Genomic DNA, 27,946 nt, shown 5'->3' on the forward strand with positions numbered 1-27,946 from the left:
CTAGTTCTGGGAGGTCTTTGTCGTGGTCGAGGGGGCTCAGGATTTTCCTTTCGTCCGGACGGTCCTGGCTCTGGTCTTGTTCGTAATCATTCGGGTCCATGTTTTGGTCGCGATCCTGATCCTGAATTACGAAGTTGATATTTAGGACCTTTTCACGAGTCTAATAATTTCTATCCAAACTTTTTTTTTATATAATATATATTTTTTAAACTTTTAATCATGCATTTTGCATGTTTTCGACCAAGAGGCACACCAGGTTAATTGATTGGAATCAACCATTGTAATTGGAATATTGTGACGAGCTAACTGCAAACCTCAACAAAACAAATCAAAAAATTTAATTTAGTTGAAATATAAAAAATATATATATATACAAGCTTGATTGTCGCAGAAATAACTTGCGTTCTAGTCGACATTCAGCATTGCCAAGAACACCACGTTGATGAGGGTGAACTAATCTCTAAATTTACAGTAAGCGATTTTGAAAGTCGGAACTAATAGACGAAAGACCAGCCACTGGATTAGTGGATTGGTCTCCTAATAATTTGAAACAATTCAAGTAAATAGAAGAAAACCATGTTTATACAAAAATGTTTCTAGACAATTACATCACACTCATGATGATTACCCGCCGTTCCTGAACTTGGCCTTTATCGCGATGGTCCTGGACTTGGCCTTGATTGAAAAGGTAGGTCCTGGCTTTGATCATTATAGTCGGAATCGGGGAATTCCTCGACTTGTTCTGGGGGGTCCTGGACTAGTTCTGGGAGGTCTTTGTCGTGGTCGAGGGGGCTCAGGATTTGCCTTTCGTCCGGACGGTCCTGGCTCTTGTCTTGTTCGTAACCATCCTGGTCCTGAAATACGAAGTTGATATTGAGGACCTCTTCACGAGTCTTCAATAATTTCTATCCAAACTTTTTTTTTATTTTTATAATATATAATATATATATTTCAAACTTTTAATCATGTATTTTGCATATTACCGACCAAAAGACACCAGGTTAATTGATTAGATTTTTTTTTATTATGTTCATCGGGATGTCAGACTTAGCCAGTATCGGCATTGGTTTTGATTGAAGGCAAGGCAAAATGCGCTACCGGGGTCACACGTTAGCTTTATCAAAATAACTATTGATTCGAAAGGGTTGGATATAAAATGTGCCTTATGGTTTATAAAATACGGTACTTTATAATGATTCTAATCGTGATTTGCCAACTATTTTATCTCCTTTACAATCGCAAGAATAGATCCGTATATAATGAAAGAATGTATTGACAAAATTGAATATGGATATTCTATGTGATTCTGCGACCTAAGACTAAATCAATCTTTTTTCAATACAAAGCTAATCATATAAAACACTATGATGGTTTTGAAATAAGACTGACATAACTTTTCCTTACCGCGTAGGATGGATGGATTACAAATTTTGGATTACTTTCTCGTCGCAATAATAAGATGTTTAATTCAATTGCTGGCTCAAGCTCATGCGCCTAAAAAATAAACTTGACAATCGCATACCGTACTTGAACTAGAACTTCCTTTTTCCGTAACTAATATGAAAATTCCATTCGAAAATATTTTTCCATACTGCACAGAACTTGCTATTAATGCGTAATGTTGTTAACTACACGACTCACCTGCGAATGCACTTGGCCATGAAAGCTAGTTTGCGCCATGCATCTTCGCTGGGACCGGACCTCAGGTTGGACTGTTAAAATGATGTTTGTTACATTTGTGAATAAATACAATACAAATATATGCAATTCCATTCAAACGGGTATATTATTCTGAGTTATTAACGAAATAATTTTTCAGTTATTATTACCACATTTGAATTTTGTCGATAATGCTAATATTTGTCAATTATTTTCGTAGTCTTCGCGGCTTTATTACTGTGACTTATCGCGGTAAATCGTGCTGCCATTCTTCTTGATTTCATATGAAATCGTGATATCCAATGCTATGAACAATTTGAAAAACGTATTTACGTTATTTCACACCATGCATCAAAATTGTAATAGCTGATAGTGATAGATTATACTATATGTTAATATTTTCGATATTTTTCTATTACTATCAGTGGGGGCAGTGACGTAACAACGCAATGTGGCTCCCCTGGATCTTGGCACAAAATGCCGCCCCCTAAACACCATCGTAAAAGCTGAATAAAACTCCACACAAAAAAAAAATTAAAGCAGCAATTGTTAAATTTTATTGAGAGTTCCAAATTCAAGAAGTCTAGTTTTCATTGAAGCAAATTCAGAAATTATATTGTCAAAAGATAATGTCTCGACTAAATCACTTTCAATGGACAGTATTGCTAGCGCAGACAGTCTGCTTTCGTTCATAGTCGATCTCAAGTAAGATTTTATCAACTCAAGTTTTGAAAAACTTCTTTCGCAGGCAACAGTGAGGTAAATCCTAAGACTCATAAATAAATAAGTTGTTGATTCACATAAACGATGTTTGCTTAACCACTGCAGAACGTCCAGCGCTGTAGCGTCATTTTAAAATGTAAAACCACCTGATTGTACTTGTCGATTAAACCTAGAGATTTCTAGTCTTAACTCGGTGAAATTTACGTCATCAGCATATATTTTCCCATTTCTATTTTGATACTGTCACTTCGCAACAAGGAGTGAAACGCTTTTACGCCACACTCCGAAACCGGTCCATAGCTTCTAACATGCATCTCTTGACTTCTTCAACAGCCGAGAGACCTACGTTTTCTGCATATTCGCCAGGCATACTTTTCTTCTTTCCGACCCGTCTCTTTTCAAGCGGTATTTCTTGATCTTTGCAGATCTTGATCGCTCTTTCAATGCATTGCTTTATCACTGCATTGCGCTTATTGTTCAAAAAAACAATGAATGCTTTCATCTTGTGGGTACATTCTTCCAGAGACAGACCTTTCCGCTGTAAAAATTCTGTCATGAGATTCTCTTAGGACTTCCAACCAGAATTGTAAAAACGAAACGAAGAAAAAACGCTGAATCGCATCCAAGATTCCACGCGCTTGTCCTCGTGTATCAATGTTTTCATTTTGATCACAAAGTTTGTTTAATGCACCAACAACGTCAATGAAATATTGCTGAAGCGCCTTCACAGCTTCGTAATGCGCACTCCATCGTGTGTCAATCATCCGTTTTACCACATTTGGCACATACTTTAGCAATACTTTCCATCTGTGAGTAGAAGCAGAAAAAAAAAGGAGTAAATCCTTTCCACAACAGCAAAAAATGTTTTAGAAACTTCCGACGATCCCACTGCGTGAACTCCTGCAAGGTTAAGTGAGTGGTTTCCACATGGGATAAACAAGGCCTTAGAATTAATATCTTTTATTTTGCGTTGCACTCCAGTACGAATTCTCGCCATGGTGGAAGCATTGTCGTATGCTTTGCCTCTACACAACATCATGTCTAAGCCATTTTGCCGAAGCTCATTCAGAATAAACTTGGTCATTTCGTATGCACTTTTTCCGTGCAGTGGAAAGACATTCAGAAAGGATTCCTTTATTTGTAAGAAGCTCGATTAATTCATTTTGTATAGCTGGTTAAAGGTACGTTGCCATGCCCTTTCTAGAGAGTTGGGTACCAAAAATGTGTTCGTCAATGACTGTACTTTAATTAGCAAGGAGTTTTAACGTTTCAAGAAAATTTCCCTGGTTCCTTGAACTGAACTATGACTGCGATTACGCTTTGCAAGATTTCTCTCCATCTATTTTGTAACTTATTTATAAGAATTTGCATTTCTTTGTCAATTGTTTCATGAACCTGAAGCCTCCCATTCCATTATCAAAGCACTGTTTGTGTACTTTTGAATTTTCGTTACTAGAAATGCGCGGATTAAGATGCCAAAAATTTACAAAAGGTTTGAAAACAAATGGAGAATTATCAATTCTCGATTGAAATAACCTGCAACAGAAACAATATAATCTTGAGTGGCTATTCGAATATAGGAACCATGATCTGAGAACTTCATCACCATTCTTTATCGTCTTAGGGATAATTTCTCTTTGTTTCCTTCTTTAATTACTCTAATCGCTGGCTTGAATAGCCCTTCTTTATTTTGAAACCTTTCGGGCCCTGATTTTATCTTCTAAACTCTCATGTCATGAGTTAATACTTCCAGCCAAGTAGCCACATCGTTTTTTATCTTTATCTGAAAGTGTTTCATCCACAGGCTGAGATGCTTTCAAGTTTTGATGACTAATGCGTTGTCTGACACTATCAAAATCTTGAATATATATCAGCTTCTTGATGAGAGACTTGTTAGGACTAATGGGTAAATAGTCAGAACTAAATATGTTGTCCTCGTGGGTTAAAAAATCTCAGGTTTAGGCCTAACTATCTGTTTAACATATGTATGAGCGCCTACATAGCCGAATTTGCCTGACCGATTCCAGAAAATTCTTCCCAACTGGCTGCCAGCAACAGAGTAAAAAACTTAAAATATATAAATGTATTGAAAATTAACTGTAACCCTTATGCCAAATGGTAGGTTCAATACTTATAATTCAGAAATGATCTCATTCAATTACTACAACGGATCTCTCTGTTGTTAATACAGCTTCCAACTTCAATAGTCACTTCTAAAGTATCCATTAAACGCTACACTTTCAAACAATGATTTCGATAACGCAATGAAATTTAGGACAACATCGCATGATATATGTAGCATTTTGTATTCTTTACTATTAAACGTATCAAACAGTGAAAAGCAGTAAAAGAGATCGAGAAAGTTTTTTAACGGTCGTTAATTAAGAATACGTAACATGCAGCTTTACTAATGCCATTTTAAACCATTAGGTAAGTTTTGAAGCGACTCTCAGTTATTACTATTTCATAGGCGCAACCATCAACATTTCCCTCTATACAAATATGCATATCATCTTAAAAATCTTAATGAAAACTTTTATTTCAAAATTTTGAATGGCACAAATTGATTTTCAAGAACCTAGCTGTAATCCATTGGAACAGAGAATTGAGTAGTGTAAGAAGTGGCGTACATTAAACATAATCAGTGATGCATACAATAAAGTCCATTGACTGAAATTAACATTATTTACAATAACTAACTCACAGCGAAGCGTACACAATATGAAACTAAACAAAAATTTACCATCGTTTCTTATCTTTTTCTGCATTTGCTCTAAGTTTAAACGCTTAAACACATTTCCAGTTTAACGTAAATGAAACTTCAAACAGTTCAACACTTTATTTCAATTTAAGAAGCCTGTTACTTACATATGACGAATTGTCTTAATGTTCTTTATCGCCGTTCTACTTCTTTCCTACAAGTTTCAGGATCATACTAGTCCGTCCATTATGGCCAGCGTCATTGCAGTAACTGCACGCTCGTTTGCGCCTTTGACCCTCACGAGAAGTCTGCAGTAACAGCTATTACAATTAGCCTAAAATCGTTATTTTTTATTTTAATTAAAAAAAATAATAATACCGTATCTGTTAAAAGAATTGTGAATATTAATGAACAAAGTACATACAGTAAAAAAAATGATGTCGTGTATCGTACAATATGACAAGACAAGCCACGAATTACATAATACATCATAATAACAAATACAAGATATTACGTAAAATAAATGCATAATAAAATAGCCATAAACATTATTTCACAAATAATAACACATTACAAACAGCTACATTAACACTGAAATACAAAAAATGAAATGTTAAGAAATTACTTGATTCATGAATTCCAAAGACAGGGGTCATGTCGCCGTCAAGTACTAATGGAAAAAACTGGCACAAACTTGCTATTGAACAACATCGTTATCATCAGCTTCATCTGGTTCATTTCCAACCTCATTGACGGGTTCAAAATCAAACCGCTGCAGAGGTCCACCTACTACTGTCAGTAAGCTGGTATGTAATTTACATGTTTCAGTAACAACGTCGTCTTTCGTGACATCAGGACGGTACCAGCCCAGTATCCTGAATCCGCGATGATTTTCAAGAGCCTCAGCCATGTGATTCCCCATTTCCATGTAATCAATTTCTTTTTGAGTTTTTGCAACCAACAGCTCCTCATTAAATACAGAAAGAGCAAGTGTCTTGCTCGCGTATGGTACCCATTTGCCATCTATATCAGGTACTTCAAAACAAACTTGCGGCACGGTCATTTTGCATAATCTCTTCGAAACGCTCCTTGGGCAATTGACACCGTAACGAGAATCGCAGTATTCGTGATTGCATCCAGGTATGAAACTGACAGAAATAACGTTAATTCTGTCAATTGCCATGCAGAAGCTTGCGAAGTCGCCGCTACCTATCAAACCTTGTGGTATTACTTCAGGTAACGGTTACCGCGGCGAAGAATCAGGAAATAACGGATGCTCCGTCGTGATAATTGGTAAATCGTTCCATTCACTGTCGCACTGGGGTTCGAGAACAGTAACCGCCCCTCCGATGGACAGCCTGTTCTCAACATGTAATATGCGAGCTGCTTCGTCCTGTCTAATTATGAGGACAGACATTGACGTGCCAAAACGTATAAACAGAATTCTATAATACGTCGCAGAAACATTATATTCAGCCTTTGTTTTTATCCTTGTTAAAATTTTAGTTGATTGAGGAGTTGTTCGTTTTATATGCAGAATGAGCTAAGCAAAGTGATATATTTCAGACCTGAAACTTTAAACCTTTCACGAATTCCCTGGGTCGATCGATGTATGCTAAAGTATTTAAAAATGGCAATCTCAGGTTCCCTGCATGGCGCTCAGTAAGTCCGTGACCTTGGAAAAAAAAACTTAACGGGTTATCTCATCTGCCACATGAAGAAATCCCGTCTATCTATAACAGACAGATGGTGAAAGTAGCAGTTGACTCGATGACCTCGCAGTCCTTTCATGTCTTCTCGAGAAAGTGAAATAAACTGAAAACTAATATAAACTTAACTACCAAAGCTAAATTGACCGAACGATGCAAGAGCTTGAAAGTTACAACCGACATTCTATTATGACTTCAACAGCACGAGTACCATTATGCCGTCCCAGATAACACATAGTGAGTCACAATTATTTGGCTTCAATGTTAACTTGGGTCGTTTAAGTCCGTGTCTCTCTGAAAATAAATTAATGTGACTGCCTTTGTTCATTTAAAACGTTTTGCCGCTTCGTTTAAAACGTTTTGCCACATTTTGCCGCCCTCCAGCAACGTACGGATCCAATGGGTAGTTACGCCACTGAGTTGGAGTAACGTGATTACTCCATAATCATCGATTTGCGCTTGATCTGTACAATCCGCATGCATGTAATGAAAGGAAGTATTTACACTATGCGATTTTAAGAGTTTTCCTGAACACTAACACGAATGTATTGGCACTCACTCACAAAAGCGATATCACGTCTATAATGATTATCGAATAGTGTCGTATATTTTCAAGAAAAAGAAATAAAACAGTCTATTAAGGACAAAACTTCCCTAAAGAAAAATCTCACTAATTATTTCTGTTGGTTGAGAATGGATGCGAGGCATTGTCCCTGGCGACGAGCTAAATGTCGAAACTGGAATATCATAAACCCCTTTTTCCTCAAACCAATACTCTTTGAACTTTTCTTCCGCTTCCTTTCCCGGGGACCAGTTCACGATAAGAAACTAAAAAAAACGTATATTAAAACTTTTCGCTCATATTGTTGTCGTTTGGACAAGAAAACCTCATATTTAACTCGTACTGAAATTCCCATTAACTACAAAGCCACGAGTTTTTAAATAATTTATATGAAAAAAGTGATTTAATTTATTCTGTCAACACTTCAACGTCTGTTTGTCCTTGATGTTACGCACAAAAGGTATGCTCTCTACATATCAATTAAACAAAGTGAAAAGTCAATAAATAAATGTTTGGCTAATCGTAGATCACTAGTTAGTTACCTTTCCATCTATATTCAGTTGTCTGAGCTTTTGCATACATATAATGGCTTCTGCCCTATTTTTCATAGTGATGTAGGCCGATCCACCAACAATCTGAAAAAGTGATAACAAATGTGAAAATGCTGAAAAAAAAGTAGACAAAAATAAGTATTTTGAAACGTATAAAACATATCACACGCGTATTAGACCCTCAACATTGAGTTTATAAAAAAGTAATTCCTACTTCTGAATCATGACAGAGAATAATTCCATCTTGGTCACTACGGAATTTGCAGAAAACAGATATTTATACCATAAACGAAGGAAAATTATTTTAACCCCCAACTCAATGATTTTAAAACCTTTTTAGAAAAGCTATTTTATTACCATTTCAGATTTTAAATTATGACACAGACAATTGCCTTCATGTGGTTGTAAAATACCATTCCAGTATCAACACGGGGAACTAGGGCTTGATAGAGCTGATTAAAGCTTCAATATACGCTTTCACGTTTTGATGACTAATGCGTTGTCTGACACTATCAAAATCTTGAATATATATCAGCTTCTTGATGAGAGACTTGTTAGGACTAATGGTTAAATCGTCAGAACTAAATATGTTGTCCTCGTAGGTTAAATATCTCAGGTTTATATTCCGTGCTTTCCAACTCAAAATAAATCCCTAAATGAATTAGGTTGCAATGCCAAACCAATAGATTTAGATCGATGCATATCATTGGTTATGCCGATTATACAAGCTATTGTACGTAAAAAATATCTCACAATTCCAGTTTCAATTTCCCCGTACTTTGAACTTCAGCCTGCAGTTCTGGATTAAAATCATTTGCCGTTTGCCGGATGCGAAATGTGTTTGAATAAACTGTATATTAAGAATATTTTTAGAAAAGTATCTGTGCAATGAAAGATTTTACTTAAACTCAAAAAAAAAAAAAATTTTTTAATCTGCATTGGCAGTCAAAATTCTGTCAACTTCCTCAGTCAGGGGTTGGTTTGTAAATGATATGTAGTTTGCAGTGGAGTGAAAATTTTCTGACGGTACCTACATATCTAACATTGCTTCGGTCCGCTCTGACATAGTTCAGAAAATAAACTCATTTATTTCTAAATGCTTGTAAGCTACTTGCTTTAAGCAAGGTTTCTTTAAAATGACAATATTATGTATAAGTGAATAAACAAACAAATCAATTGAACTCACGACTAACAAACCCATCATTGGTTGGTGTCAACTATACATTCTCATGTTCAGTGTGTTGGACACGGTCTATCGAAGAAGATCTGAGGCGATTCATATATTGAGAATTATATATTTTACCTTATCATGCAACAATCCATACGCGTTCGTGAACATAAACAAAACATTGCTCAGTATGACAAATAAGAAGATTATTTTAATGCGATGTAAAAGCGAGCTTGTGTTGGGGTTTATATATACGTTATTGTTGGATGCTGCAGATATATATGTATAACCTACATGTGAACTTTTACGATGCTCGTTTGTATGAATTTAATTCATTGATTCGAAAGCTAAAAGTAATTAATTTTATCATTTGACGCTCACATACGTTATTGTTTTTTGAGATTATTAGCTTATCAAATCACACAGTGCGGCTTAGGAATGTGATCTTCTTGAAAAGATGTCACTATGCTTAGGAATGTTATAGCGACTTTTATGCTATGTTGGTACAATATTTTGATATTCATGAACGTATGACGATATGCTTCAAAAGGTCACTTAATGTGACATGGAATTTTTTGCTATGTTCGTGCAATAATATTTAGTACCTCTAGTTGATAAATATTGAGAATTTAAAGTCTGGAATAGATGAGATTAGGTTGTGACGTCCAACAGAGGCAGGACGGATGGCTCCATTTTGTACAATTTCAATTCGATGTACAGAGTTTTTCGGCTGACTTGCAAGAATGCCATATTGATGTGATTATTGTACATATGATGGTTAACCATGTTTATGTAAAGTTGTCACAGATGCAAAATGCCGGAGCTTGTGAGTTGTTCCAACTTACTTACATAATTTAACAGTAAAATTAAATTTTATTTATGCCAATAATCGGATATTTATAGGGACTTATATTTCATAATCTGGCGTTGAAAAATAAAATTGTCAGATTGATTTGCGTTTTAAATTTGTCTAGTGAAATACCCATAATTTTGTATTTGTTGATGATTGTTGTTGATCAATTATAGCCTTTGGTCACTTTCAAAACCCCAAGGGTCGCTTTTGATTGATTTAAGAGCTTGTAGAGATTTGCCCCTTAACGCAATTCATCAGTAAAGAAATTTTGAGAGCAACAATGAACATTAGCAATGTCATTATTTAAGACAAGGGGTAATAGACGGCCCAATATATGTGGAACCCATCTAGTCACAGATAGATACCAGAAAAAATGATTCCTACTTCAACATGTTAATTTTCATCACTCAAGTAACTAAAGAGTTTATTGGGTATTCCTTCGATACCATAATTCTACGACGTGAGAATTATGAGATCCTGATTAACATTGACGAAGGCCATTTTAAGATTTGTCAATAAATATTTACGTTTCTATAAAATTGCAATACCCTTATTGATAATATTGAAAACAAAATTGGTGATTGTTTTCTACATCATGTTTTGGTAAAAATGTTATTAATCTAGTTTGTATAAGACGTTCAAACATCATATTGAAACGAGATCAACACGCATTGAATTCCTATTAATTTCACCAGGGTGCACAAAATTGGTTTAGCAATGGCAAACATGAAAAAATTCAAGTTATTCAATAACATGTAGCTTATTACATACCGACAGATCAGTGACCACTTACATGATGTAAACGGCGCAATAAAAAAGAAACTCAAAAATAGATCTGAAACAACTTACGATATAGTTCGGTTATCTTGAGATTTGCTGGGGTTGTAGTGGAATGACGGCTGAGCGTAAAATCTGCATTCCTGAGACTGAAATGAAGTAGGCGGTGAAAATTGTAAATAAATTACAGTAAGGTAAAAAAAATTATATGTATTTTAAAATAAATACAAACCTTCGCAAATGCATCCGAGAAGAAGTCAGACAGTTGACGATAAGTTTCGGGTAGACCCTCATGCTTAGGAGGTATAATCGATGCTGGATCGAAAGGGATAAAGTTGCTCCCTATTAAGCTAAGTTGATGCAGTATCTCGGAAGGAAAAAACTTCTTCCAAAGCTTCAGAACTTTAACTCTACAAAACCCCAGGTAACACGGGTGTCACCGTGTTCTGAAACCTAGACTGCACACGCACGTGTACTCGATTGTGGAAAGTAACTCCCACAATGCAAAGGGCTGTACACCTGGTATTTAACACTTGGTGGCGCACTGATTCCGGAGGCGTGGTCTTTTTACCACCTGCCTGAAAGAACGTCACATGTACCCCTTGGGTGAAAAAGTTTGGAGCAATTATCCGAAAATTTAAAGTAAGATATAATTTTAAAAATTACCGTATTTTAATTCAGAAACAGTTTATTTTAGTTTGGTACTTTTTATTAAATGTAAATGCATAAACTCAATTTCTCTTGACGCTGATAAAAATTTGTGGTGACACTGCGGGTACTTGAACATATTCATTTTCATGAAAAGTTTGCACTTACGGAGTCTCTTTTAGGATTGTATGGCCGTAATTTTAAGAATTTATTCAGCTTGTGGAGCGTGCAAGTTTTAAGAGCATCAATAAGTAACGTGAAGCAATTTCGGATAATGGCATTGAGGCAGGTTGGCTGTAGAAGGAGACTCAGTCTTGAAGATGTACTCACTATTTGGGATTGGGACAAGAGCGATAATGACGATGGGAGTAATAGTGATTCAGATGAGGATTATGAAGGAAGTAGAAATAAGTTGGCAGGAGGATCAGAGGTCGGAATCCAGATAATAATGTTGTCAATACTGAGATTGAATTTTTTCGATAATGCTAATATTTGTCAATTATTTTCGTAGTCTTCGCGTCTTTATTGCTGTGACTTATCGCGGTAACTCGTGCTGCCATTCTTCTTGATTTCATATGAAATCGTGATATCCAATGCTATGAACGATTTGAAAAACGTATTTACGTTATTTCACACCATGCATCAAAATGGTAATAGCTGATAGTGATAGACTATACTATATGTTAATATTTTTCTGTTACTATCAGTGGGGGCAGTGGCGTAACAACGCAATGTGGCTCCCCTGGATCTTGGCACAAAATGCCGCCCCCTAAACACCATCGTAAAAGCTGAATAAAATTCCACACAAAAAAAAAATTAAAGCAGTAATTGTTAAATTTTATTGATAGTTCCAAATTCAATCTAGTTTTCATTGAAGCAAACTCAGAAATTATATCGTCAAAAGATAATGCTTCGACTAAATCACTTTCAATAGACAGTATTGCTACCGCAGACAGCCTGCTTTCGTCCATAGTCGATCTCAAGTAAGATTTTATCAACTCAAGTTTTGAAAAACTTCTTTCGCAGGCAACAGTGAGGTAAAGCCTAAGGCTCATAAATAAATAAGGTGTTGATTCACATAAACGATGTTTGCTTAACCACTGCAGAACGTCCAGCGCTGTAGCGTCATTTTTAAATGTAAAACCACCTGATTGTACTAGTCGATTAAACCTAGAGATTTCTAGTCGTAACTCGATAAAATTTACGTCATCAGCATATATTTTCCCATATCTATTTCGATACTGTCACTTCGCAACAAGGAGTGAAACGCTTTTCCGCCACACTCCGAAACCGGTCCATAGCTTCTAACATGCATCTTTTGACTTCTTCAACAGCCGAGAGACCTACGTTTTCTGCATATTCGCCAGGCATACGTTTCTTCTTTCCGACCCGTCTCTCTTCAATCGGTATTTCTTGATCTTTGCATATCTTGATCGCTCTTTCAATGCATTGCTTTATCACTGCATTGCGCTTATTGTTCAAAAAAACAATGAATGCTTTCATCTTGTGGGTACATTCTTCCAGAGACAGACCTTTCCGCTGTAAAAATTCTGTCATGAGATTCTCTTAGGACTTCCAACCAGAATTGTAAAAACGAAACGAAGAAAAAACGCTGAATCGCATCCAAGATTCCACGCGCTTGTCCTCGTGTATCAATGTTTTCATTTTGATCACAAAGTTTGTTTAATGCACCAACAACGTCAATGAAATATTGCTGAAGCGCCCGTAATGCGCACTCCATCGTGTGTCAATCACCCGTTTTACCACATTTGGCACATACTTTAGCAATACTTTCCATCTGTGAGTAGAAGCAGAAAAAAAGGAGTAAATCCTTTCCACAACAGCAAAAAATGTTTTAGAAACTTCCGACGATCCCACTGCGTGAACTCCTGCAAGGTTAAGTGAGTGGTTTCCACATGGGATGAACAAGGCCTTAGAATTAATATCTTTTATTTTGCATTGCACTCCAGTACGAATTCTCGTCATGGTGGAAACATTATCGTATGCTTTGCCTCTACACAACATCATGTCTAAGCCATTTTGCCGAAGCTCATTCAGAATAATCTTGGTCATTTCGTATGCACTTTTTCCGTGCAGTGGAAAGAAATTCAGAAAGGATTCTTTTATTTGTAAGAAGCTCGATTAATTCATTTTGGATAGCTGGTTAAAGGTACGTTGCCATGACCTTTCTAGAGAGTTGGGTACCAAAAATGTGTTCGTCAATGACTGTACTTTAATTTGCAAGGAGTTTTAACGTTCCAAGAAAATTCCCCTGGTTCCTTGAACTGAACTATGACTGCGATTACGCTTTGCAAGATTTCTCTTTCATCTATTTTGTAACTTATTTATAAGAATTATTTATAAGAATTTGCATTTATTTGTCAATTGTTTGATGAACCTGAAGCCTCAGTGCGAGCTCATTCCATTTATCAAAGCACTGTTTGTGAACTTTTTAACTGAATTTTCGTTACTAGAAATGAGCGGATTAAGATGCCAAAAATTTACAAAAGGTTTGAAAGCAAATGAAGAATTATCAATTCTCGATTGAAATAACCTGCAACAGAAACAATATATATATTCAATTTGAGGTAGCGATTTACTGTGACTGCTAACCTCTTCTGTTTCTTTGACAGAGGCAATTTTGACAAACTTCAGAATGGCTCCTTCTTTCTTTTTTAGTTTCTCTTCTCTAACTTTTTTTTTCTGAAAAGTGCTACACTTTCTCTTACTCTCTTCATAGTAAAAAGTTAACTTTAAAATTTGCAACTTAAATCTTGTTCTGGAATCTGCAGCACAAAAGTTAAAAAAAACTTATTGTGAATTTGATGAGCTAAGCAAAGTGATATATTTCAGACCCGAAACTTTAAACCTTTCACGAATTCCCTGGGTCGATCGATGTATGCTAAAGTATTTAAAAATGGCAATCTCAGGTTCCCTGCATGGCGCTCAGTAAGTCCGTGACCTTGGAAAAAAAAACTTAACGGGTTATCTCATCTGCCACATGAAGAAATCCCGTCTATCTATAACAGACAGATGGTGAAAGTAGCAGTTGACTCGATGACCTCGCAGTTCTTTCATGTCTTCTCGAGAAAGTGAAATAAACTGAAAACTAATATAAACTTAACTACCAAAGCTAAATTGACCGAACGATGCAAGAGCTTGAAAGTTACAACCGACATTCTATTATGACTTCAACAGCACGAGTATCATTATGCCGTCCCAGATAACACATAGTGAGTCACAAACGACCCAAGTTAACATTGAATAAGTCCGTGTCTCTCTGAAAATAAATTAATGTGACTGCCTTTGTTCATTTAAAACGTTTTGCCGCTTCGTTTAAAACGTTTTGCCACATTTTGCCGCCCTCCAGCAACGTACGGATCCAATGGGTAGTTACGCCACACTCCATAATCATCGATTTGCGCTTGATCTGTACAATCCGCATGCATGTAATGAAAGGAAGTATTTACACTATGCGATTTTAAGAGTTTTCCTGAACACTAACACGAATGTATTGGCACTCACTCACAAAAGCGATATCACGTCTATAATGATTATCGAATAGTGTCGTATATTTTCAAGAAAAAGAAATAAAACAGTCTATTAAGGACAAAACTTCCCTAAAGAAAAATCTCACTAATTATTTCTGTTGGTTGAGAATGCCATTGTCCCTGGGGACGAGCTAAATGTCGAAACTGGAATATCATAAACCCCTTTTTCCTCAAACCAATACTCTTTGAACTTTTCTTCCGCTTCCTTTCCCGGGGACCAGTTCACGATAAGAAACTAAAAAAAACGTATATTAAAACTTTTCGCTCATATTGTTGTCGTTTGGACAAGAAAACCTCATATTTAACTCGTACTGAAATTCCCATTAACTACAAAGCCACGAGTTTTTAAATAATTAATATGCAAAAAGTGATTTAATTTATTCTGTCAACACTTCAACGTCTGTTTGTCCTTGATGTTACGCACAAAAGGTATGCTCTCTACATATCAATTAAACAAAGTGAAAAGTTAATAAATAAATGTTTGGCTAATCGTAGATCACTAGTTAGTTACCTTTCCATCTATATTCAGTTGTCTGAGCTTTTGCATACATATAATGGCTTCTGCCCTATTTTTCATAGTGATGTAGGCCGATCCACCAACAATCTGAAAAAGTGATAACAAATGTGAAAATGCTGAAAAAAAAGTAGACAAAAATAAGTATTTTGAAACGTATAAAACATATCACACGCGTATTAGACCCTCAACATTGAGTTTATAAAAAAGTAATTCCGACTTCTGAATCATGACAGAGAATAATTCCATCTTGGTCACTACGGAATTTGCAGAAAACAGATATTTATACCATAAACGAAGGAAAATTATTTTAACCCCCAACTCAATGATTTTAAAACCTTTTTAGAAAAGCTATTTTATTACCATTTCAGATTTTAAATTATGACACAGACAATTGCCTTCATGTGGTTGTAAAATACCATTCCAGTATCAACACGGGGAACTGGGGCTTGATAGAGCTGATTAAAGCTTCAATATACGCTTTCTAGTTTTGATGACTAATGCGTTGTCTGACACTATCAAAATCTTGACTATATATCAGCTTCTTGATGAGAGACTTGTTAGGACTAGTGGTTAAATAGTCAGAACTAAATATGTTGTCCTCATAGGTTAAATATCTCAGGTTTATATTCCGTGCTTTCCAACTCAAAATAAATCCCTTAATGAATTAGGTTGCAATGCCAAACCAATAGATTTAGATCGATGCATATCATTGGTTATGCCGATTATACAAGCTATTGTACGTAAAAAATATCTCACAATTCCAGTTTCAATTTCCGCGTACTTTCGAACTTCAGCCAACAGTTCTGGATTAAAATTATTTGCCATTTGCCGGATGCGAAATGTTTTTGAATAAACTGTATAATAAGAATATTTTTAGAAAAGTATCTGTGCAATGAAAGATTTTACTAAAACTCAAAAAAAAAAAATTTTTAATCTGCATTGGCAGTCAAAATTCTGTCAACTCCCTCAGTCAGGGGTTGGTTTGTAAATGATATGTAGTTCGCAGTGGAGTGAAAATTTTCTAACGGTACCTACATATCTAACATTGCTTTGGTCCGCTCTGACATAGTTCAGAAAATAAACTCACGGTCACGACACGGTCTATCGAAGAAGATCTGAGGCGATTCATATATATATATGTATATATATATCAATTAGAAATAGAATTATATATTTTACCTTATCATGCAACAATTCATACGCGTTCATGAACATAAACAAAACACTGCCCAGTATGACGAATAAGAAGATTATTTTAATGCGATGTTAAGCGAGATTATGTTGGAGTTTATATATTCGTTATTGTTGAATGCTGCAGACATATGTGTATAACCTACATGTGAACTTTTACGATGCTCGTTTATATGAATTTGAATCATTGATTCGAAAGCTAAAAGTAATTAATTTTATCATTTGACGCCCACATACGTTATTGAATTGTTTTTTAGTATTATTAGCTTATCAAATCATACAGTGCGGCTTGGGAATGTGATCTTCTTGAATAAATGTCACTATGCTTGGGCATGTTATAGGTAAATGTGATAGAGACGTTTATGCTATGTTGGTACAATAATTTGATATTCATGAACGAATGCCGATATGCTTCAAAAAGTCACTTAATGTGACATGGAATTTTTTGCTATGTTCGTGCAATAATATTTAGTACCTCTAGTTGATAAATATTGAGAATTTAAAGTCTGGAATAGATGAGATTGAGTTGTGACATCCAACAGAGGCAGGACGGATGGCTTTATGTTGTACAATTTCAATTCGATGTACAGAGTTTTTCGGCCGACTCACAAGAATGCCATATTGATGCGACTATTGTACAGATTATGGTTAATCATGCTTATGTACGACTATTGTACAGATGATGATTAATCATGCTTATGTAAAGTTGTCACAGATGTAAAATACCGGAGCTTGTGAGTTGTTCCAACATACTTACATAATTCTGGCGTTAAAAAATAAAATTATCAGATTGATTTGTGTTTAAATTTGTCTAGTGAAATACCCATAATTTTGTATTTGTTAATGTTTGTTGTTGATCAATTATAGCCTTTGGTCACTTTTAAAACCCCAAGGTTCGCTTTTGATTGATTTAAGAGCTTGTAGAGATTTGCCTCAAAACACGATTCATCAGTAAAATTTTTTTAAGAAAAACAATGAACATCAGCAATGTCATTAATAAAGACAAAGGGTAATAGACGGCCCAATATATGTGGAACCCATCTAGTCACAGATAGATATCAAAAAATTGTTAATTTCAATCACTCAAGTAACTAGAGAGTTTATTGGGTATTCCTCCGATACCATAATTCTACGACATGTGAATGACGAGATCCTGATTAACAGTGTCAAAGGCCATTTTAAGATTTGTCAATAAATATTTACGTTTCTATATAATTGCAATACCCTAAATTGATAATATTGAAAACAAAATTGGTAATTGTTTTCTACATCATGTTTTGGTAAAAATGTTATTAATCCAGTTTGTATAAGACGTTCAAACATCATATTGAAATGCCCTATTGGCTTAAAATTTGACCTAAATTTTACGAGATCAACACGCATTGAATTCTTATTAATTTCACCAGGGTGCACAAAATTGGTTTAGCAATGGCAAACATGGGAAATTCAAATTATTCAATAACATGTAGCTTATTACATACAGACAGATCAGTGACCACTTACATGACGCAAACGGCGCAATAAAAAAGAACCTCAAAAATAGATCTGAAACAACTTACGATATAGTTCGTAGAAGAAGTCAGAAAGTTGAGGATAAGTTTCCGGTAAACCCTCATGCTCAGGGGGCATAATCGATGCTTAGTTGATGCAGAAGGAAAAAACTTCTTCCAAAGCTTCAGAACTTCAAGGATTTGCAGCTAAAATGAATAAATAAAAGAGTGATGATAAAAATATATGCATATGGACGACAAATAGTTGGAATGGTCAACGTCAGCAGAATAGAAAAATAAATATTTACGCTATGGCGACTTATTCGTCTTGTTGTACCAAGATTTTGGAATTGATTGACTGGTTCATTAGTTGTTAGCGGTAATAAAATATCAAAAGTACAACTTATATCTAATGAAATATTATTGAACAAATAGGTTGGAAATCGAATCAAAATTTGTCCGCAAAAGCTTTTACACATGTAATCCGTACAACAGATTTTTAAGATAGGTAAATTTATTATTGTTACTGGAGTTTCTGTATGCAGTTGTGTAGACTTTTTTAAACCAATAAACAAAAGCAGGTTTTAAGAGTTTGAAATTACGACTTTCTCCAAAACAATAAAGAAAGAACCACAGAATAGATTGATTTACGACTCCGGCAATTCTAAAATTTGATCCATTGAAGATTGAAAATACATCTCTGACACCATAGTCATGCCTTGTGGCACAACCAGTTGCAAAAAAAGCATAGTCAATAATCCCATCTTTTCTTCTGGCGGACATTGAAATAAACTTCGAAAGTGGCAAAAATATTTTCGCTCATTGTTGAAATGAAAGGATCTTTATCCTGTCCTATTTGACGCCATGATTCGCATACGACGGCGTGCATTACGTAAAGCCTGGTGACTTTGTATTCAGGTAAAAATAGGACTGTAAAAATAATAAAGTGCTGTGTCAAAACAAATGCGTGTGATAAATCAAACAAAGGTTTATTTACAAACAGATAGTTCACATGTTTAACGTATCATCCATTACAATCTGCTTTTTCAAAGCATAATGAGGAGCATTTATAGCGGAAACCAAATATTAATTTAATGAAATAATGACATGGTAATAATGGTTACTGTAAACAAAAACATAAAAGTCATTAACTATTGAAAAAAATATCCGTGAATGAAATTTTTGATCAGATTGAAAATTCAGCATCGTTTTTAGCATAAATATGAGTTGTTTGGTCCATTGAAGATTGAAAATACATCTCTGACACCATAGTCATGCCTTGTGGCACAACCAGTTGCAAAAAAAGCATAGTCAATAATCCCATCTTTTCTTCTGGCGGACATTGAAATAAACTTCGAAAGTGGCAAAAATATTTTTGCTCATTGTTGAAATGAAAGGATCTTTATCCTGTCCTATTTGACGCCATGATTCGCATACAACGGCGTGCATTACGTAAAGTCTGGTGACTTTGTATTCAGGACGAGACTGTAAAAATAATAAAGTGCTGTGTCAAAACAAATGCGTGTGATAAATCAAACAAAGGTTTATTTACAAACAGATAGTTCACATGTTTAACGTATAATCCATTACAATCTGCTTTTTCAAAGCATAATGAGAAGCATTTATAGCGGAAACCAAATATTAATTTAATGAAATAATGACATGGTAATAATGGTTACTGTAAACAAAAACATAAAAGTCATTAACTATTGAAAAAAATATCCGTGAATGAAATTTTTGATCAGATTGAAAATTCAGCATCGTTTTTAGCATAAATATGAGTTGTTTGGTCCATCGAAGATTGAAAATATATCTCTGACACCATAGTCATGCCTTGTGGCACAACCAGTTGCAAAATATGCATAGTCAATAATCCCACCTTTCCCATTGAAATAAACTTTCAAAATTGGCAAAAATATTTTTGCTTATTGTTGAAATGAAAAAATCTTTATCCTGTCCTATTTGACGCCATGCTTTGCATACAACGACGTGCATTACGTAAAGACCGGTGACTTTGTATTCAGGACGAGACTGTAAAAATAATAGAGTGCCGTGTCAAAACAAATGCGTGTGATAAACAAAGATATCACATGTTTAACGTATCATCCATTACAATCTGCTTTTTCAAAGCATAATGAGAAGCATTTATAGCGGAAACCAATTAATAATTTAATTAAATAATGGCATGATAATAATGGTTACTGAAACAAAAACATAAAAGTCATTCAAAAACTATTGAAAAAAAAACCAGCCACCGGATTAGTGGATTGGTCTTCTAATAATTAGAAACAATTCAAGTAAATAGAAGAAAACCATGTTTATACAAAAATGTTTCTAGACAATTACATTACACTCATGATGATTACCCGCCGTTCCTTAACTTGGCCTTTATTGCGATGGTCCTGGACTTGGCCTTGGTTGAAAAGGTCCTGGCTTTGATCATTATAGTCGGAATCGGGGAATTCCTCGACTTGTTCTGGGGGGTCCTGGACTAGTTCTGGGAGGTCTTTGTCGTGGTCGAGCGGGCTCAGGATTTGTCTTTCGTCCGGACGGTCCGTCCTGAAATACGAAGTTGATATTGAGGACCTCTTCACGGGTCTAATAATTTTTATCCAAACTTTTTTTTTATATAATATATAATATATATTTTTTAAATTTTAATCATGCATTTTGCATGTTACCGACCAAGAGGCACACCAGGTTAACTGATTGGAATCAATCATTGTAATTGGAATATTGTGACGAGCTAACTGCAAACCTCAACGAAACAAATCAAAAAATTTAATTTAGTTGAAATATAAAAAAAATATATATATACAAGCTTGATTGTCGCAGAAATAAGTTGCGTTCTAGTCGACATTCAGCATTGCCAAGAACACCACGTTGATGAGGGTTAACTCATCTCTAAATTTACAGTAAGCGATTTTGAAAGTCGGAACTAATAGACGAAAAACCAGCCACCGGATTAGTGGATTGGTCTTCTAATAATTAGAAACAATTCAAGTAAATAGAAGAAAACCATGTTTATACAAAAATGTTTCTAGACAATAACATTACACTCATGATGATTACCCGCCGTTCCTGAACTTGGCCTTTATCGCGATGGTCCTGGACCTGGCCTTGGTTGAGAAGGTACTGGCTTTGATCAGTATAATCGGAATCGGGGAATTCCTCGACTTGTTCTGGGGGGTCCTGGACCTGTTCTGGGAGGTCTTTGTGGTGGTCGAGCGGGCTCAGGATTTACCTTTCGTCCGGACGGTCCGGGCTCTGGTCTTGTTCGTAACCATTCGGGTTCATGTCTTGGTCACGATCCTGGTCCTGAAAAGTTGATATTGAGGACCTCTTCACGAGTCTAATAATTTCTATCCAAACTTTTTTTTTATATAATATGTAATATATATTTTTTAAATTTTAATCATGTATTTTGCATGTTACCGACCAAGAGGCACACCAGGTTAATTGATTGGAATCAATCATTGTAATTGGAATATTGTGACGAGCTAACTGCAAACCTCAACAAAACAAATCAAAAAAAAATAATTTAGTTGAAATATAAAAAATATATATATATATACAAGCTTGATTGTCGCAGAAATAAGTTGCGTTCTAGTCGACATTCAGCATTGCCAATATCACCACGTTGATGAGGGTGAACTAATCTCTAAATTATTTACAGTAATCGATTTTGAAAGTCGGAACTAATAGACGAAAGACCAGCCACTGGATTAGTGGATTGGTCTTCTAATAATTAGAAACAATTCAAGTAGATTGGTCTTCTAATAATTAGAAACAATTCAAGTAAATAGAAGAAAACCATGTTTATACAAAAATGTTTCTAGACAATTACATTACACTCATGATGATTACCCGCCGTTCCTTAACTTGGCCTTGATTGAAAAGGTCCTGGCTTTGATCATTATAGTCGGAATCGGGGAATTCCTCGAATTGTTCTGCGGGGTCCTGGACCTGTTTTGGGAGGTCTTTGTCGTGGTCGAGCGGGCTAAGGATTTGCCTTTCGTCCGGACGGTCCTGGCTCTGGTCTTGTTCGTAATCATCCGGGTCCATGTTTTGGTCGCGATCCTGGTCCTGAAATACGGAGTTGATATTGAGGACCTCTTCACGAGTCTAATAATTTCTATCCAAACTTTATTTTTATTTTTATAATATTTAATATATATTTTTTGAATTTTAATCATGCATTTTGCATGTTACCGACCAAGAGGCACACCAGGTTAATTGATTGGAATCAACCATTGTAATTGGAATATTGTGACGAGCTAACTGCAAACCTCAACAAAACAAATCAAAAAATTTAATTTAGTTGAAATATAAAAAATATATATATACGAGGTGTGGCTAAAAAGAAACGAGACTGACGTCACAGATTGCGCAACACGATTAACCATTGGTAATCAACACTTTTACAGTGTGGTGTAATATGTGTTCTTTGTTCAACAGCTTTTTTGACACAATATCGCAATTATTTTTGCTCTTTAGGAGTCGTAGGTGAATGTGATTAATTGCTTGTTGAAAAAAAAATTGCCGTGCGAGATCTGATTGAGTTTTTTGGCGAGAGGGGGTTCAATTGCAGAATGACGATTGGGCAAAGAGTTAACATTAAATTTTGTGTCAAACTTGGAAAAATGCATGTCAACTGGGCAACATTTAATCGTTGAGCTTTCTGCTCCTCAGTCAACAGCCTTGGCACCATTTTGGCACTCACCTTTCACAAGCCAAAAGTGTCAACCAAACTGGTGCGAACCGTTTTTTTTTGTCTTTTCCAACTTCGCAATGACGCGAATTGTTGAGCGACGGTCGCTGCGAATCAACTGCCTTTCACAACTGAACTCACAACTGATACCTTTTCGATGTTGGTATCAGTTGTGGAAGTGCAAGGCCTTCCTGACTTCGAATCATCCTCCACATCCTCCCTGCATCCCACAAATCGCTTGTGCCATTCGAAAACTCTTGTTCTGGACATGGAAGAATCTCCATAAACATCACACAATTTCTTCAAAGTCGCAGTCGCCGTTTTTCCAAGTTTGACACAAAATTTAATGTTAATTCATTGCTCAATCGTCATTCTGCAATTGAACCCCCTATCGCCAAAAAACTCAATCAGATCTCGCACGGCAATTTTTTTTTCAACAAGCAATTAATCACATTCACCTATGGCTCCTAAAGAGCAAAAATAATTGCGATATTGTGTCAAAAAAGCTGTTGAACAAAGAACACATATTACACCACACTGTAAAAGTGTTGATTACCAATGGTTAATCGTGTTGCGCAATCTGTGACGTCAGTCTCGTTTCTTTTTAGCCACACCTCGTATACAAGCTTGATTGTCGCAGAAATAAGTTGCGTTCTAGTCGACATTCAGCATTGCCAAGAACACCACGTTGATGAAGGTGAACTAATCTCTAAATTTACAGTAAGCGATTTTGAAAGTCGGAACTAATAGACGAAAAACCAGCCACTGGATTAGTGGATTGGTCTCCTAATAATTTGAAACAATTCAAGTAAATAGAAGAAAACCATGTTTATACAAAAATGTTTCTAGACAATTACATCACACTCATGATGATTACCCGCCGTTCCTGAACTTGGCCTTTATCGCGATGGTCCTGGACTTGGCCTTGATTGAAAAGGTCCTGGCTTTGATCATTATAGTCGGAATCGGGGAATTCCTCGACTTGTTCTGGGGGGGTCCTGGACCTGTTTTGGGAGGTCTTTGTCTTTGTCGAGCGGGCTCAGGATTTGCCTTTCGTCCGGACGGTCCTGGCTCTGGTCTTGTTCGTAATCATTCGGGTCCATGTTTTTGTCGCGATCCTGGTCCTGAATTACGAAGTTGATATTGAGGACCTCTTCACGAGTCTAATAATTTTTATCCAAACTTTTTCTTTATTTTTATAATATATAATATATATTTTTTAATTTTAATCATGCATTTTGCATATTACCGACCAAGAGGCACACCAGGTTAATTGATTAAATTTTATTTTTATATTATGTTCATCGGGATGTCAGACATAGCCGGTATTGGCAGTGGTTTTGATTGAAGGCAAGACAAAACGCGCTACCGGAGTCACACGTTAGCTTTATCAGAATAACGATCGATTCGAGAAGGATTGGATATAAAATGTACCTTATGGTTTATAAAATACGGTACGTTATAATGAATCTAATCGTGGTTTGCCAATTATTTTATCTCATTTACAATCGCAATAATAGATACGTATATAATGAAAGAATGTATTGACAAAATTAAATATGGATATTCTATGTGATTCTGCGACCTAAGACTGAATCAATTTTTTTTCAATACAAAGCTAATCAAATAAAACACTAAGGTGGTTTTGAAATGAGACTGACATAACTTTTCCTCACCGCGTAGGATGGGTTTTAATATAAAAAACAAACATTTTTTGGATTACTATCTTGTCCCAATAATAAGATGTTTAATGCAATCGCTGGCCGGTTACCACCAAGCTCATGCCCCCGAAAAATCTACTAATATTTTCCTATATTGCACAGAACTTGCTATTAATGCGTAATGTTGTTAACTACACGACTCACCTGCGAATGCACTTGGTCGGAAAGGCTAGTTTGCGCCATGCATCCTCGCTGGGACCGGACCTCAGGTTGGACTGTTAAAAATGATGTTTGTTACATTTGTGAAAATATACAATACAAATATATGCAATTCCATTTAAACGGGTATATTATTCTGAATTTTTAACGAAATAATTTTTCAGATATTATTAACACATTTGAATTTTGCCGATAATGCTACTTTTTGTCAATTATTTTCGTAGTCTTCGCGTCTTTATTGCTGTGACTTATCGTGGTAACGCGTGATGCCATTCTTCTTGATTTCATATGAAATCATGATATCCGATGCTATGAACAATTTGAAAAACCTATTTACGTTATTTCACACCATGCATCAAAAATGTCATATGCTGATAGTGATAGATTAAACTATATGTTAATATTTTCGAAATTTTTCTATTACTATCAGTGGGGGTAACGTGAGTACTCCATAATCATCGATTTGCGCTTGATCTGTACAATCCGCATGCATGTAATGAAGGGAAGTATTTACACTATGCGATTTTAAGAGTTTTCCTGCACACTAACACGAATGTCTTGTCACTCACTCACTCTCTCATAGACGTGATCGATATCGCGTCTATAATGATTATCGAATAGTGTCGTATACTTTCGAGATAAAGAAATAAAACAGTCCATTAGGGACAAAACTTCCCTGAAAAAATATCACTGTTTATTTCTGTTGGTTCAGAATGGATGCGAGGCATTGTACCTGACGACGAGCTAAATGTCGAAACTGGAATATCATAAACCCTTTTTTCCTCAAACCAATACTCTTTGATCTTTTCTTCCGCTTCCTTTCCCGGGGACCAGTTCACGATAAGAAACTAAAAAAAACGTATATTAAAACTTTTTGCTCATGTTGTTGTCGTTTGGACAAGAAAACCTCATATTTAACTCGTACTGAAATTCCCATTAACTACAAAGCCACGAGTTTTTAAATAATTTATATGAAAAAAGTGATTTAATTTATTCTGTCAACACTTCAACGTCTGTTTGTCCTTGATGTTACGCACAAAAGGTATGCTCTCTACATATCAATTAAACAAAGTAAAAAGTTAATAAATAACTGTTTGGCTAATCGTAGATCACTAGTTACCTTTCCATCTATATTCAGTTGTCTGAGCTTTTGCATACATATAATGGCTTCTGCCCTATTTTTCATAGTGATGTAGGCCGATCCACCAACAATCTGAAAAAGTGATAACAAATGTGAAAATGCTGAAAAAAAAAGTAGACAAAAATAAGCATTTTAAAACGTATAAAACATATCACACGCGTATTAGACCCTCAACATTGAGTTTATAAAAAAATAATTCCGACTTCTGAATCATGGCAGAGAATAATTCCATCTTGGTCACTATGGAATTTGCAGAAAACAGATATTTATACCATAAACGAAGGAAAATTATTTTAACCCCCAACTCAATGATTTTAAAACCTTTCTAGAAAAGCTATTTTATTACCATTCCAGATTTTAAATTATGACACAGACAATTGCCTTCATGTGGTTGTAAAATACCATTCCAGTATCAACACGGGGAACTAGGGCTTGATAAAGCTGATTAAAGCTTCAATATACGCTTTCACGTTTTGATGACTAATGCGTTGTCTGACACTATCAAAATCTTGAATATATATCAGCTTCTTGATGAGAGACTTGTTAGGACTAATGGTTAAATCGTCAGAACTAAATATGTTGTCCTCGTAGGTTAAATATCTCAGGTTTATATTCCGTGCTTTCCAACTCAAAATAAATCCCTAAATGAATTAGGTTGCAATGCCAAACCAATAGATTTAGATCGATGCATATCATTGGTTATGCCGATTATACAAGCTATTGTACGTAAAAAATATCTCACAATTCCAGTTTCAATTTCCCCGTACTTTGAACTTCAGCCTGCAGTTCTGGATTAAAATCATTTGCCGTTTGCCGGATGCGAAATGTTTTTGAATAAACTGTATAATAAGAATATTTTTAGAAAAGTATCTGTGCAATGAAAGATTTTACTTAAACTCAAAAAAAAAAAACTTTTTAATCTGCATTGGCAGTCAAAATTCTGTCAACTTCCTCAGTCAGGGGTTGGTTTGTAAATGATATGTAGTTCGCAGTGGAGTGAAAATTTTCTGACGTTACCTACATATCTAACATTGCTTCGGTCCGCTCTGACATAGTTCAGAAAATAAACTCATTTATTTATAAATGCTTGTAAGCTACTTGCTTTAAGCAAGGTTTCTTTAAAATGACAGAATTATGTATAAGTGAATAAACAAACAAATCAATTGAACTCACGACTAACAAACCCATCATTGGTTGGTGTCAACTATACATTCTCATGTTCAGTGTGTTGGACACGGTCTATCGAAGAAGATCTGAGGCGATTCATATATTGAGAATTATATATTTTACCTTATCATTCAACAATCCATACGCGTTCGTGAACATAAACAAAACATTGCTCAGTATGACGAATAAGAAGATTATTTCAATGCGATGTAAAAGCGAGCTTGTGTTGGGGTTTATATATACGTTATTGTTGGATGCTGCAGATATATATGTATAACCTACATGTGAACTTTTACGATGCTCGTTTGTATGAATTTAATTCATTGATTCGAAAGCTAAAAGTAATTAATTTTATCATTTGACGCCCACATACGTTATTGTTTTTTGAGATTATTAGCTTATCAAATCACACAGTGCGGCTTAGGAATGTGATCTTCTTGAAAAGATGTCACTATGCTTAGGAATGTTATAGCGAATTTTGATACCTTATCATATGCTTAGGAATGTTATAGCGACTTTTAGCGACTTCAAAAGGTCACTTAATGTGACATGGAATTTTTTGCTATGTTCGTGCAATAATATTTAGTACCTCTAGTTGATAAATATTGAGAATTTAAAGTCTGGAATAGATGAGATTAGGTTGTGACGTCCAACAGAGGCAGGACGGATGGCTCCATTTTGTACAATTTCAATTCGATGTACAGAGTTTTTCGGCTGACTTGCAAGAATGCCATATTGATGTGATTATTGTACATATGATGGTTAACCATGTTTATGTAAAGTTGTCACAGATGCAAAATGCCGGAGCTTGTGAGTTGTTCCAACTTACTTACATAATTTAACAGTAAAATTAAATTTTATTTATGCCAATAATCGGATATTTATAGGGACTTATATTTCATAATCTGGCGTTGAAAAATAAAATTGTCAGATTGATTTGCGTTTTA

At 35.4% G+C, this 27,946-nt stretch overlaps 1 protein-coding gene across 2 annotated transcripts; it reads right to left on the reverse strand.

Moving 5' to 3' along the window:
- Window positions 1-643: 643 nt before the first annotated feature.
- Window positions 644-27,430, reverse strand: LOC144431267 (uncharacterized). 2 transcript variants are annotated; one of them, XM_078119151.1, is made up of 6 exons: window positions 27,006-27,430; window positions 26,575-26,671; window positions 25,812-25,904; window positions 25,425-25,539; window positions 24,677-24,747; window positions 644-854 (listed from the first exon to the last, which is right to left on the reverse strand). In XM_078119151.1, exons 3-6 carry the CDS (start codon window positions 25,875-25,877, stop codon window positions 651-653), a joined length of 456 nt encoding a protein of 151 aa, XP_077975277.1. In that variant the 5' UTR covers window positions 25,878-25,904; window positions 26,575-26,671; window positions 27,006-27,430; the 3' UTR covers window positions 644-650. The 2 variants fall into 2 exon arrangements, with proteins under 2 accessions (XP_077975277.1, XP_077975276.1); XM_078119150.1 differs by having other exon boundaries at window positions 26,575-27,430.
- Between the last annotated feature and the right edge of the window lie 516 nt (window positions 27,431-27,946).

The sequence above is a fragment of the Styela clava genome, chromosome 13 (genome assembly GCF_964204865.1).
Source record: "Styela clava chromosome 13, kaStyClav1.hap1.2, whole genome shotgun sequence".
Taxonomy (NCBI): domain Eukaryota; kingdom Metazoa; phylum Chordata; class Ascidiacea; order Stolidobranchia; family Styelidae; genus Styela; species Styela clava.

Bases quoted from the DNA above. Each gene is read 5' to 3' on its own strand.
- LOC144431267 (XM_078119151.1), bottom strand. From the start codon at position 25,877: ATGAAAAATAGGGCAGAAGCCATTATATGTATGCAAAAGCTCAGACAA. The intron at 25,540-25,811 runs GTAACTAGTGAT...CGTTTTTTTTAG, and splicing joins AACTGAATATAGATGGAAAG to TTTCTTATCGTGAACTGGTC. The intron at 24,748-25,424 runs GTACAATGCCTC...CATTTTTAACAG, and splicing joins GACATTTAGCTCGTCGTCAG to TCCAACCTGAGGTCCGGTCC.